At 55.3% G+C, this 13611-nt stretch overlaps 2 protein-coding genes across 2 annotated transcripts; one reads left to right on the top strand and one right to left on the bottom strand.

The window, feature by feature from the left end:
• Positions 1 to 1222: 1222 nt before the first annotated feature.
• On the top strand, positions 1223 to 6318 carry MARCHF9 (membrane associated ring-CH-type finger 9). The gene is made up of 4 exons (XM_026500142.4): positions 1223 to 1792; positions 2847 to 3002; positions 3708 to 3900; positions 4153 to 6318. Exons 1-4 carry the CDS (start codon positions 1436 to 1438, stop codon positions 4485 to 4487), a joined length of 1041 nt encoding a protein of 346 aa, XP_026355927.1. The 5' UTR covers positions 1223 to 1435; the 3' UTR covers positions 4488 to 6318.
• A 1540-nt stretch (positions 6319 to 7858) lies between these two features.
• On the bottom strand, positions 7859 to 13600 carry LOC113256358 (25-hydroxyvitamin D-1 alpha hydroxylase, mitochondrial). The gene is made up of 9 exons (XM_026500141.4): positions 12330 to 13600; positions 11490 to 11680; positions 10771 to 10973; positions 10491 to 10691; positions 10233 to 10405; positions 9854 to 10026; positions 9571 to 9649; positions 9090 to 9287; positions 7859 to 8771 (listed from the first exon to the last, which is right to left on the bottom strand). Exons 1-9 carry the CDS (start codon positions 12522 to 12524, stop codon positions 8658 to 8660), a joined length of 1527 nt encoding a protein of 508 aa, XP_026355926.2. The 5' UTR covers positions 12525 to 13600; the 3' UTR covers positions 7859 to 8657.
• Between the last annotated feature and the right edge of the window lie 11 nt (positions 13601 to 13611).

Genomic DNA, 13611 nt, shown 5'->3' with positions numbered 1-13611 from the left:
CCTCGGTGTTGCCTTGGGTTCCAGCCCTCTTTGTGATTCATTCATTCATCCATCCAAAACATTTGAATACTTCATAAAGCATTACTCTCCTTAATCACTTTTATTGAGGAGACTTAGTTTGGCAGTCTGTCCCTGGTTCCATACCCTCCCTTCTCCTGTTAATTACTCTTTTACTAATTAATTTTTTTCCAGTGTGTTTGACCCAAAGGGCTCCTCTGGAATCCCTTTTCCCTCAGCATTGGAGAGGGAGGATAAAAGTGTAAGGCAGAAATAATGTGATGAGGGGGTAGAACTGGTTCTCAGGGTCAAGGCCTCTGTAAAAGCAAAACCGAAGAGCTGAGTGTGTGTGTGTGTGTGTGTAGTATTCACTTCAATGTAGTGTGGTGAGGCAGGAGAGAGCACCAGGAAAGACACTCTCATCCTTTAGCACTCTTGTCTCCCTTGCTCACTCACCTCCCTCACACATTACAATTACACACTTCTGTTTTTCATACAATCCGATTGCATCCCTTACACATTTATCTGTTTTCTACTGTTCCACACCGTGCACACTTTTCCGTGTTTATTGCTTAAGTGCATCTCTTGCTCACCTTCCTCGCACCTCAGGCCCTGGCATAGCTCTTTCTTTGCACACTCCCATCTTGCACAAGCTTCTCCCTCCCTGGTGCACCTGTGTCTTTGACCACTCACCTTACATCCTCACCCGCTCACCACCCCTCCCCCCGACCCCCATTAACACACCTATTCTCCTACCCGTGTGCACACCCCCCTTCCTTGGCCACTCCCCTCCCTCCACCCTCCCCCGGGCTCGCACACTCGCCCCCGCCTCTGGGGACACCTGCTCGTGCGGGGCAGGGCGGGGATGCGCAGCCGCGGCCACTTCTCCTCTCCCGCTCCCCGCCCCGCCCCTCCCTCCATCCCTCACCGGCTCCCCGGCTCCCGCCCCGCCCGCCCCGCCCGCCCGCCGCTCCGGGGGGGTCTCCGCCGCCGCCGCCGCCGCCGGAAGGAGCCGCCATTTGCCACCGCCGAGCGCACGGGCCGAGCCGAGCTGGAGCCGGGAACCTGAGCGGGACTGGGGCCAACAGGACGGCGATGGGGGGCGGCCCCGCCGCAGGAGGACCGGGGCGCGTAACCCCGGGGGCCCGGCCCGCTCCAGACCCGGACCCGTGGGGCGCGGCACCTTGAGCCCCCCCTCCCCGCCCCCTGCCCCGGCCATGGCTGCCCGCCCCGCCGCCCCCGGGCCACCAGCCCTCTCGGCCCCGCAAGCCCCGGAACCCCGGCTGTGGCAGCAGTAAACGGCGCTCTCAGGCCCCGAAGACCCCGGCCCGGCTCGGCTCTCCAGCGCGCGCCCCCTTCCCGGCCTTGTCCTCTCCCTTACCCCCGCCGCCCGAGAGCCCCCCTTGCACGCCGCCTCCCGCCCCCCGGCGCCCGGACGATGCTCAAGTCTCGGCTCCGCATGTTCCTGAACGAGCTGAAGCTGCTGGTGCTGACGGGCGGGGGGCGGCCCCGGGCCGAGCCGCAGCCTCGGGGGGGCGGGGGAGGCGGCTGCGGCTGGGCGCCCTTCGTCGGCTGCTCGACCCGGGACGGCGACGGCGACGAAGAGGAGTACTACGGGTCGGAGCCGCGGGCCCGGGGCCTGGCCGGCGACAAGGAACCGCGGGCCGGACCCCCGCCGCCGCCCGCACCGCCGCCGCCGCCCCCGGGCGCGCTGGACGCCCTGTCGCTCAGCAGCAGCCTGGACAGCGGGCTCCGAACCCCCCAGTGCCGAATCTGCTTCCAGGGCCCGGAGCAGGTCAGGCCTGGGTACCCGGCCGGGTGGGGAGGGGTGGGGGCGCGCACCTGGGGCGCCCTGGCCGACCGCGAACAGGGGGCGGGGCCTGAGGAGGCTGGGCGGGACCCAGGACCCAGAGTGGGTACCGGGTGCGGCTGGGGGAGGGGGGCTGGCTGGAGAGTCCGGGAGCGCACGTTTGGCGTGGAGGGGGGTCAGGGGTTCCCAGGGAAAGGGTGGGGCTTTCTCCTGGGAGGGCTCAAAATCTCTTCACCTACTAACGGGGACAGCCTTTCTGCCCCACTTCTCGCACCCCCGGGTCTCCGTAGGGTGAGAGGGGCCTATTCACTCGGAGGTGGGCAGAGTGCTTCTGCTCCCCCTTTGAAGGGAGGGGCCTTGCCTCACTCAGTATTTCTCTCCGTGGGGCACTTTTCTTCACTTCCCATTCCGTAACTTTCCATTTCGTTCCAAAGAGTACTCTTTGTTTAAATGTTATGGACAAAGTTGTCCCGGGATAGTGCTGGGGGGTGGAGGGGGTGTACCTGTGTCATGAGAAATTATTCCTTGATTAAAGGGCGACACACTCCGTTCCCACACCCAGGATCTCTCCCCTCTTTTTGATATCTGGAAACTGAGGACAAGAACCCATCCCAGTCTGCACCACATGTGCAAAATACTTCACAGCGATGGGAAGGAGGAGGAAGGCATGGCTCAGAAGCTCTGACCCTCCCGTCCCTCCAGATCCTAAGGGGTAGCTTTCCATTTGGGAAGCCTTAAATAGCAGCCTCCCCAAATTTTAGGAAAGGAGGAGACCTAGTCATTCCCCCCACCCCATTTTTTTTTAGCCTATATCTATTTGGTCAGGGAAGTTTACGTTGAGCTCTTTTTTCTTTTTTGCTGTGGCCTTAGCCTCTTGCCCTATTTTGGGTGAAAGGCCTGAGGTTTGTTTTTTGTTTTTTGTTTTTTTTTTTCTTAACGTTGGAGAATGACCGACCTGGAGAGGTTTGCCTCTCTTGGAGTGGGGAGGAGTGGGGTGGGTGGTGACAGCTGACAGGGACCCTCCTCACTCTTCCTCCAGGGGGAGCTCCTGAGCCCCTGCCGCTGCGACGGCTCAGTGCGCTGCACACACCAGCCCTGCCTCATCCGCTGGATCAGTGAGAGGGGCTCCTGGAGCTGTGAGCTCTGCTACTTCAAGTACCAGGTCCTGGCGATCAGCACCAAGAACCCACTGCAGGTGAGGTGCAAAGAGAGAAGTTCCAGACGGGGGCAAGGGCCTTTCAGCGGTCAGAATCAGGGACTCTCCAGGGAGCCTGTTTATCCGTTTCATCTTTCCTCAAAGTTAGCTCTCCCCACCATTATCACAATCTCCTGTCTGCCTCTAAATCCTCCCTTCCTTCATTTATTCACATTTGTTGGGTGCCGCCTATTCCAGGCACTGTTTTAGGCACTGAGACAGCAAAAAAAAAAAAAAAAAAAAAAAAAAGCAGCAAAAGATGAAGATGATAGCAAATGTAGTGTTTTCTATGTGTTACACTCCTGGTGTATAGTAACTCGTTTGACCTTCATAATAACCCTATTAGTCTGTGCCATTATTATCTCCATTTTAAAGGTAAAGATACCGATGCTCAAAGAGATTTAAAAACTTGCCCACAGCTACGCAGCCCGTAAGTGATGGCGTTAGTATTTGGAATTCAAACCTACGCGGTCTGCTTTCAGAGCACTTGCCCGATCCTGCCTTTCTAAAATAAGACAGGCAAATGGTCTCAAACAGTGTGAAGAGTGCTTCGTACTAGGTGTGATCAGGGCACAGAGGAGACAGATCGTTAATCCTGCCTGAAAGGTTTCAGGAAGGCTCGGGAGCATCTTCCTCTTCAGGGCCACTCATCACCTGGCCCTCCTTCTCTTTCTGTGACTTTTTGGAGCCCTTTCTCCCGCACAGTGGCAGGCCATCTCCCTGACGGTCATCGAGAAGGTCCAGATTGCAGCCATAGTTCTGGGCTCTCTCTTCCTCGTTGCCAGCATCTCCTGGCTCATCTGGTCCTCACTCAGCCCGTCAGCCAAGTGGCAGCGGCAGGATCTGCTCTTTCAGATCTGCTACGGCATGTACGGCTTCATGGATGTCGTCTGCATAGGTGAGGGCACCTCTCCCCCTTACCTGCTCAGTGTTTTCTTCCAACTCACACAGTTAACTTTCCCTGCCATTCCCTCAGCTCCACAGCCACATTTTCTACCATTGGGAGCCTTTAGGTCTCTCTTGGTGCCTCTCCCTTCCCTGCTTCTTCAGGCCTTTTACAGACCCCATCTCCTCACTCTGGAGAAATACTTGCTTAAGTACCTAGGTCTGGGCAGCAGGTGACCCTGGATTTCTTATCCTTTTCACTCAGGCCTCATCGTCCATGAAGGCTCCTCTGTCTACCGCATCTTCAAGCGCTGGCAGGCAGTGAACCAGCAATGGAAGGTCCTGAATTATGACAAGACCAAGGACATAGGAGGAGATGCAGGGGGAGGGACGGCAGGGAAGCCGGGCCCCAGGACCTCACGGACGGGCCCCCCCTCTGGGGCCACCAGCCGCCCCCCGGCTGCCCAGCGCATGCGGACGCTCTTGCCTCAGCGCTGTGGTTACACAATCCTACACCTCCTTGGACAGCTGCGGCCACCAGATGCCCGTTCCAGTTCCCATTCTGGCCGAGAGGTTGTCATGAGGGTCACCACGGTCTGAAACTGAACTCCAGGAGCAGGGATCTTGAATCGATGCATCGGCCAGAGATAAGCTGTCATGGCTGCTGGAGGTACCACCTGGACAAGGTGTTTGGGGCACACTGCCCCCACCACTGAGGATCTCTGTGGGCAGCCTCAAGCTGGAGACATTGTCTGGCCTTTACTACCCACTGGGTAGAGACACCTGGATGACATTCCAGCCCCCACCGATAGCTCCTCACACTCATCCTGGGGCAACCAGTGGGCAGGTGGGGAGAGCATCTTTTCTTCCCTAGAGAACCGTCCTTACCTCAGCTCCTAGGGCCTCCAGCCCCCCAGCTCCACCATGGTGACTTGGTGAAGGGGGACCAATGCCAGAAGAAAGGGGTTGTAGACCCCCCCACTCCCCACCCCATGGCCACAGGGCAGCTGGCAATAAGACTAGTATACATTGACCTCCCGTTCCCTGCATGAGGGCGGGGGGGACCTCCCCCTGCTCCACCCCCCATTGCATGGGGGGAGGGCATAAAGAATCATTTATATGCACGTGGAGACTCCTTTCTCATCTGGGGTTTTTCTGGAGGGTTGGGAGGTGTGGGGAGGTTTCTCTGCAGAGGTTGCAAATCCCAAATGCAGCAGTGGGTTCTGAGTTGGAGGTGTAACTCCCACTTGCTGGCGAATAATTCACAGTGGCTGCTAGGTGGCAGTGCTCAGAAGTGTCTAAGGGGTGGACCTGCCACCTGAAAGTTGTATGATTTAGAAAAAAAAAAATCTCTCCGCCATGGTTTTCCTGTCTACCTCATAGGGTTGGAATGAGGATAAATGAGGGACAGGTTGAATGCCATTGCAAAGAAAATTAGTAATGGCGTAAAAAGATTTCTAGACTAGTTGGTGGTCCATTTATTTCAAATAGTAGCTGGTTAACAAATCCCAGAATGTGTTTTTCATCTGGAGCTGCACAGAGCCTTGGGAATTTGTGTTGAGTGTTATAATAGAAATGGAAATATGAGGGGAAATAGATATTGCAAATGTGAAGGATGGTGGCTATTTGCAAAACTGAGAGCTCCCCCAGCCCCCTAAACGCTGGGGGCTGGGGAAGGATGGAATTATCCTTCTTGCTTTGGGGAACTTGTGGGTTCTATTAGTCCTTCTCAGATAATGTGCTCACCCAGGGAAGTGGTGTGAAATGAATTTGGAGTCATTTGCAGTGAGACAGACAGAAGGTCCCAATGTTATGAATCTCCAACCCCAGCTTAAGCTATTCCTATGGCAGTTCAGGGTCACAGGTCTGATCCTGTGCCCCAGCTAGTGGTATTAACTGGAAGGTATTGTGTCTGGAGACAGCAGTGTAGAGCGCTGTTGTTTATAGAGAAAGGGTTTGGGAAGGACTGGTTAAAATGTGGGTCAGCCTGAGGCCTGCTCCCTTTCTTCTGAGGCCTTGGGGCTGTGTATTATATGAATGATGGTGTCTTTTAAATGAACTATTCATCAGCAATTAAAATAATTACTTCATACATTGTTAAGTCAGATCCAGATGCCTTTCCTATTATTGGTCCTTTTCTCAGGAAGGTTCTGCTCTGCCTCCTCCCTGGGGATGTTTTGTGGGAAATGCTTCTCTACTAAAGGTCACACATCCTTGCCCTGGAAATGGTCTTCCCCCGTCCTTCTCTAAAAGAGGGTCTTGGCTGCTGTCCATGGTGCTGGCACCCAGACTTGCCTGGGAATGTTCGCATTGAAGCTAGACTCAGGTTTGAGTCACCTGGAAGTATTGAGGTGTATCACCTCTAACCTCTGAGGAGATCTAAAAGAGGGGACAGAGGCCAAGTGCCCCATTTTTTTTTTCCAGTGGGATATTGTTTCCCTAGAGAGACAACCCTCCATATTCTCCACCTGGGAAGGCAGAAGGGCCAGACTTCCCTGATTTGCTGTTCACAAAATAGCTGGTGGGGGCCAGAAGGGAGACAGCAAATCAGAGTGACTACTAGTACCTATCCTGGCAAATATGACACGTAGGTATGACACAGGTGGGGTTTCTTCTGCCAAACCCGGACTATCCCTCATTATGGCCCTCCATGGAAGAACAGACATACACAAACACACCCTCTCCAGTTGCACTCTGGGTCCTAAAACTAGGCCAAGCCAGGCAGTATGTTTCCCTGCCTTTCGGTACCATTGGCAGTCTTGCTTGGTATGGGGGTTGGGACCAGCAATCAGTATGGTCACTTCTTCCCTTATCCAACTTAAAGAGATTCTGGTCACAATGGGATGATGGGAACTGCTACCCTCAAGTAGATCAGTCATAATTGCCCAGTGAGGAATGTGGGTGTACAGAATTCTCATCACTGATTCCAGGGGAAAGAATGTGAGAGGAAGCCGGGCTTTATTCTCCCTCAAAGTTCGGATCTGCTAAAAATCAGGTCACTTAGGTTCAAGTTAAGCTTAGTGATAGGGGAGTGGGGGCGGACACAATACAGTAGAGTTGAGAGGTGGGGCAGTAAAGGCACACAAACCTTGGTCTCTGCACAAGGCCTCAGCTATACTGTAGATCTTACAAAAATAGATGCCCTCAGAAGGCCTGGTGGCAAACAGTGTCTGTGGTCAGGGAGCCCCGTCTAGGGCAGGGGGTCGAGCTGGTGGAGGAGGAGGAGGAGGAAGTGTCTCCATCTCCATCCAGCTAATTGGAATGGAGAGGAGCCGGAGGCAGGGGGGCAAGTCCTGACGTGGGGAGGGTAATCTAGGCTAGGGAGGGGCTGCGGGGAGTGTGCTGAGAGATTTATTTGTATGGCAGATGAGTTAATCTGTATACATCACAAGGGGAGAACTGTGCCCAGCCTCTGGGGGGCCAGAGAATGCTGACTCAGGGAAACAGAGGCTCTTTCTGCCCTCCCCCTTCTGCCTCAGTGCCCGGGGCTTCTGGCCACCCCCACACTCAGCTTTCATCCTGTCTGACTTCACTTCTGTGCATGTATCCCTGTCTTTCTCTGAAGAAAATTACCTCGGAGCAACTTCTCTAGAGAGGGCAGATATCCTTTGGTCCTGGCAGTCCAGGTTCCAAAAGCACTTCCACCAAAGAGTCAGTTGCCTCTGGCCATCTCTAGCAAATCCCTAGCTCCTCAACCCATTTTTACAGCCTAACCCTTGGCATTAGGCTGTTGCTTTTCACCACCACCCCCTTAATCTCTTACAGGGAGCCAGACTCTGGCTCTTCCCAGTACAGACAGAAACGTGTTGGTTTTGTGATGCAAACCACTCTCCCAGGTGTCTAGACCTCCCATGGTTATGGAGGTCACTCCCAGGACCAGAGGAATCAAAGTAGGGGATTTGGGTGAGGGTCTTGCCTCCAGGATTATAGGAAGTAGAAGTGGAAGAGAAGTAAATAAAAAACCAAGGATGGAACATTTGATTCTTTTATTTCAAAACTATGAATATGAAAAATTTCCAATATACAAAAGGAAGGCTTAGGCAGGTATAGGTCCAAAGATGTCTCTGCCCAGGAACTAAATGGTGGGACAAGCCAACCCCTAATAGTGACCAGAGAGTCAAGGAGAGTTTTAAAACGTCATAAACCAGGTGAGGGCAGACTCGCCTTCCTAGGGATAAGATGAGGAAGAAGGCGAGTAGACAGAGCCTGGGAAGCTGCTTGTCCCTTCTGCCACATGGTCCAGACTCAATCTGAGAACCTGTATAGCACCATCCAATCAGGGACAGGCCTTGGCAGGGGATATAAAAACTGAATAAAGGTCTCATTCCTCCTCTCAAAGAGCTCACATGCAAGGAGAGAAGACCAACCAGGTGCAGACCAGATGCATAATTACTCAGCTCATGTGGTGATAAGTGCTTACCCAGCAGCTCCTGAACCTGTGGAAGCCCCAAAAGGACAGTGGTTGAATCCTTCCTCAGGCCACCCAACACTATTAGTTAAGATCTGAGCTGGCCCTTGAAGGATGCATATGATAAGACCAGGAGAAAAGCTGAGTAGGCAGAAGGACCATGGTTTTCTTAGGGCCTGATGGGTCAGGCCAAGGTGTATTCCACACCTTGGTCAGGGCTGCCTCAAGCAGTTTGCCAGCGTCCTTCTAATCAGTCTGGTCAAATAGACAGTTCTCGGGGGGAATACACATCTCTTGGTCTTGTGCCTAATAAATCCCTACAATGAGAGAAAGGGTGATGATGATAGCCTCCTTCCACGGGACTATCTGTCCACAAACTGTAGGTTGATGCTCCTCTCGGGTACCAGGACAGTCCGGGTCATGGGTCGGATTGGGGCAGCACCTGGCTCAGGCTTCACCTCAAAGTGGGTCAAGATCTGGAAAGGGAGGAAGAAGGCCCCTCACTTTGGGAGGAGTCTACAATGGTGGGTTTGATGGGTAAAGGGTATTATTAGTGTTAGGTTGGTCGATATTGAAATGGCACCTGTTGTCAGTAGGGAATTCCTTAAGGGATTATGGCAGGGGGAAAAATAGTCCAAATATTCTTGCTCACCCTCTAGACTTAAAACAGGATTACTATATTTCAGAGGATTAGGTTTACCAAGTCATGTATTTTGCTATGCTTGTAGACGAGCTCACCGCTTTAGAGGGTTAGGGTCTCTCATGTCTGGGGAAGGTATGTCTAGATCACTCACCTGAGCCAAAGCCAGCTGCAGCTCAAGCTCTGCCAGGCGTCTCCCCATGCAGCTGCGCTTGCCGAAGCCAAAGGGGAGAGAGGCAAACGGGTGAGGGGCTGCACCTGTCCCCAGCCATCGAGCTGGACGAAAAGAATTTGGCTCTGGGAACTGGCCAGGGTCCCTTGAGGTGGCATAATGACACAGCGTGACCAGCGTCTGATGGGGAAGGAACATAAACTTGTCAGTTTGGGCCCACGAATGCAGGGAGGGACATGGAAAAGAGGATATATAGATTGGAGCAAAAGCAGGCTCTGGTTGGTGATGGGGTAAGTTTTCTGGGGCTACTTTGGCATGATTACTCCACTGCCCCATAACATCCCAGAGAGAGGCATTCATGCCAAAGGGAAGGTGAAGGGCTTATATGGAGTGTTTGAGAAGACAATGAGGCCCAATATTGTGAGGGATGGCTTAATAAAAGGGGCCCATAGGCTCTACTCACGTTTTTGGGGATAATATAGTCACCCACACGAATGTCTTTGTCTGGGACACGGGAATTTCCAGGTACCACAGGGTACAGTCTGGTTTGCCGAACAAGAGGAAAACAGCAAGGTAAGACTGGGGGATGTAGCCTCCCTCTCGTCCCCAAGCCTCCTACGTCCAAACCCATTCTTGGCTAGGAGCCGGTACCATTTTCTTCTGCTCATTCTCCCCGCTCCCATTCACTATCTGCTTCCCCAGCCCTTCTCAACATTTTCTTTAGCTTCTCTTTCCCATCCCATCACCTTAGCACTTCCTTGACCACTGCTTTTAGCAGGGGCAGCTGGGATAGAGCAGTAGCTGAGGGGTGGGCATTGCAGCCAGGTCCCAGGGCAGCTGTGATCTCAGAGTGGAGTGCTGTCTGGACTTCGGGGTGCCGAGAGAGTTCATACAGAGCCCAGGAGAGTGTGTTGGATACCTGAGAGGACAGGTGAGAGCCTCAGAAGTGTTGAGAGTGGACACCCAGTAAAGGGGGCAGAATATGAGGCAGTCTGGAGCTCAGGAGGTGTTAAACCAAGCTGGCCAAAAGGGTCATAGTGGATCCCCTGCAGCAGCAAAGTGGCCCCTGAAACCGGAGAGGCTAAGCTCTGGAAGTGGGGCTCCCAACATGGAGAAGAACCTTACTGTGTCCACTCCAGCCAGTAGCAGCTCCGTCACATTGCCCAGGATGGACGCAGCAGGCAACTCTTCCCGGAACAGGAAGTAGGTCAGGTGTGCCCCAGATCCCATGTCCTGCTCAGGCTTTCCCTTGCTCCTCAAGGCTACCTCAGCCTCTCGCCTCTCCACGTGCTGCTGGGCTGTGCGGGGGAGAAGGTACAGGGATGCCTCACCGTCCCTGAACAGCTTTATGTCCCCTATCCCCACTTCGTTTCCGTGCCTTACCGAATGCAAACATCTGGTCCCAGTCTCGGCAGAGGCGGCCCCAGGGTCCCGGCACGAGGTGGTGAAGCCAGCTGGGCATCGCCATGGTCAACAGCGTGGACACAAACACCGATCCCACCGCGCGGATGAAGGTCTCTGTGTCCGGAGGCACTTCGGCCTCCAGGCAGCCCAGGCGGGAACCCAGGAGCACCGCGGCTATGCCTGGGCGGGAGGGGGCGCTGTCAGGGCACGGGGAGACCAGGCGGGTGCCTCCCACGCTTGCCCCCGTCTTGGGACCCACCTTCTAGTCCAAACTTGTAAAACTCTCCTGCCACGTCCCGAACCAGGGTGGGCGGCCCAGCACCGCGTCCCCGTTGGTGCCGCAGTCGCCGCACAAGGTCATGGACCACATTGTCCAGGGTTCCGGCATAGCGGGCGGCCGCCTGAGGCCGGAGGAGCAGCGGGGCCAGGAGGCTGCGGAGCCTCTGCCATTCTTCGCCTTCCCTGCGGGTGTGCAGAGAGGGGGCGCATCAGAGCGGATGGGGGTGTGTGGAGGCGGCCCGACGGGGCTGGCTGCAGAGGAGATGGAGCGTGTTTGGCTGGGGTGGCCAGGAAAAGGATTGCGGCTGCTTCCTTGGGGTACAAAAACCTGCTCCTACTTGCGCCTGCTTTCGGTCCCCCCTCCTCGTTACTCATTTCCTGGCCCGGGGGCCTGGGTTCCTGGGTAACTTGAGTCACGGAATCTTCAATTCCATCTAGGTCCTGGTACCTTCGCCCCGTCCGCGGATTTCCAGGATTCCGGACTCAAAAGACAGGGAGATGGGTGGGGGACAACTCGCTTTGTGGGGCGGGGTTCTACCTGAGCCTGGGCGAAACAGGCTGGGGTGGGAAGCCCACTTTGCCAGACGGTTGGGGGAAAAGGCCAACCTCCCTCCACACCCCGGGACAGACTGTTTCCAGACCAGCCACAGGAGAGGGACGCAGCCGGGCGTTTGGGCTTTGGGGCCAGAGAGGACTCACGCGGTGAGCAGCCCGCAAGCCCGCTGGCGGCGGCGACGGTGCTCTGTCCAGGGTGAGAAGCTGCAGCGCTCGGGCCGGGGCCCCTCCTGTCGCAAGAGCTGCTCGACGAGTGTAGGGGCCGCCACGTACACAGTGCGCACCGTCCCAAAGCTGGCCAACCACACGGGCCCGAAGCGCGCAACGCCTTGCACCTGGGAGAACGGGCACGGTGGACACTGGAGACCCGGGCCAGGGACTTCCAGCTTGGTCCGTGCCGACGTCAAGGATGTTGGCTGGGCATTGCAAGAGGGAGCTTCTGTTTCTTCACAGGCTCCCAGCTAGTATATAGCCCTGATGCTGCAAACCCTTCCTCCTTTTCTTTCCCCCACTTCCCATCCCTAGGAAGTTTGAGTGTGATGGGCAAAGCAGAGGAACTTTGCACAAAGCAGACATTCTGAACCTCTCTTAGGTCACCTGGGCTGAGCCGAGGCGAAGAAAACCCTGACAACTCCTCATGTGGACTATCTCAGAACGAATGCCCAGTAACTGAAGAGGAGCGCCTGTAGCTTTAAGTCGGAGGCGCGGGGAAGGTACTGTGCGTTTCCGCCTCCCGCGCGCTGGTTCTGGACCTACCTAGCCCCGACTTCGGCACAGCGAGAAGGCGCTTTTTGAGCACACTCTTCTGCTGGATGTGGGATGGACTCCGAGCGGGTCGAACCACCGCCCGCAGCCCCAACTTTTCTAATTCGTGGGAATCTGTTGTCACTGGCCCTCCTCCTCCTTTCTGCACTAGCCTGTCCTTTCTGGTGTCGTTAAAGCCAGTTTCCCCAGCATTCCACTCCCAGGAACGTCCCCCTCTACCTGCAGCTCATGTAGCCGCGACAGACCCCCCTTGCAGAAAAGTTCAGCAAGGAAGACGGGCGTGGAGGGGCCTGGGATGTCCGCCAAGCTCCGGGGCGCTGAGTCGGAGCCTCTGCAGCCCAGTGAGGTGCCCAGCTTGGGAGCACAGTGGACGCGATGGAACACCCTGGAGGCGAGCTTGAGGGTCTGGGTCATGGTCTGGTTCAGGGGACTCAAGGAGAGCACTTCTCCCAGGCATCTTGCGTCCTTGCTTGAACCCCTATTTAACCTTTGAGAGAGGTAGTGGCGACGCCCCCCTTCGAGCTCCTCAGCCAATCCCCTCCCCTGAGTGGTGGAGCTGGGGATTAGCACCCAGGCACAGTAGGCGGGGCTGGGGTTGCCTGGCAACTCTCTTGGGTCTCATGTTGCAATGACCCTCTTGGGAAGGGTCTACCTTAGTTTCCCCTTCTGGGCAGGTGCCCTAGTCCAGCAGCCCTGGACTCTCTTCCTGGTAAAGGGTCTTTGGTGAGGTTTAGGATATGGAGGTACAGAGTCAGTCCTTAGTATTCCCACTTCCCAGGGAGCCAGGCCCCCTTGGGACCATCCTCAGGGATTCCCCATCCTTCAGCTCCTTCAGGAAGGGAAGGGGCACAGCTGTAGCTGTCTCCATATTCTTGGCTTATGGGGCTGTGCCTTCTCCATAGGTAAGCAGAACTTTCTGGCACTAGCACATCTTCCCCTCCTCCTGTACCTGACACTGGGCCGATGGTGGGTGAGTTAATGGGTTAAAATGACTCCAGGAGCATTCATCTTTGTTTCTTGGGAAGGGGGGGGGTGGTCTTTTAGGTCAACAAACCCCGTCCTTCCAGCCATGGGAACCTAGGGCTCAGAAGCAGAAACAAAATGAACCTTTTGCAAATTAGAAAAGTTCAGAGATTTCTCTGGGCTCCTGGATGGATCAAGGGCTACGTGAGTGCCCAGAATCTCCAGCTGACTCAGTCCTCTTTGGCGGGGGGGGGGGGATTTCTAGTCAGCAGCCCATTTTTGCTTTAAGCCTCAGAATCCTGCACAGTTTAGTTTTCTGCTCCTCAGTCCCCCACCCTGCCCCCACTGGGCTCTGTGCCAGTCAGTTAGCTCTGAAGTTCTGGAATCGAAGGTCAACATGAAAAAGGAGAGGGTCTCCACCACCCCAACCCAGGACTCTCCAGAGACAGCAACAATAAAGACAGCAGATTCCTGACTCAGGCAGGGAGGGGATGGGGGATGGGAGAAGGCACGTGATACATGCTCTAGCCCTTCCCGA

Source organism: Ursus arctos, unplaced genomic scaffold (assembly GCF_023065955.2).
Source record: "Ursus arctos isolate Adak ecotype North America unplaced genomic scaffold, UrsArc2.0 scaffold_21, whole genome shotgun sequence".
Lineage (NCBI taxonomy): Eukaryota > Metazoa > Chordata > Mammalia > Carnivora > Ursidae > Ursus > Ursus arctos.
Note: the sequence above shows the minus strand (reverse complement) of the source record. Positions and strands in the feature narration are given on the sequence as shown.

Coding starts and splice junctions, on each gene's coding strand:
- MARCHF9 (XM_026500142.4), top strand. CDS start 1,436: ATGCTCAAGTCTCGGCTCCGCATGTTCCTGAACGAGCTGAAGCTGCTG. Junction 1,793..2,846: donor GCTTCCAGGGCCCGGAGCAG/GTCAGGCCTGGG, acceptor CTCTTCCTCCAG/GGGGAGCTCCTGAGCCCCTG. Junction 3,003..3,707: donor GCACCAAGAACCCACTGCAG/GTGAGGTGCAAA, acceptor TCTCCCGCACAG/TGGCAGGCCATCTCCCTGAC.
- LOC113256358 (XM_026500141.4), bottom strand. CDS start 12,524: ATGACCCAGACCCTCAAGCTCGCCTCCAGGGTGTTCCATCGCGTCCAC. Junction 11,681..12,329: donor CGCGGCTACATGAGCTGCAG/GTAGAGGGGGAC, acceptor CCGTTCTCCCAG/GTGCAAGGCGTTGCGCGCTT. Junction 10,027..10,232: donor TACTGGCTGGAGTGGACACA/GTAAGGTTCTTC, acceptor CTGTCCTCTCAG/GTATCCAACACACTCTCCTG.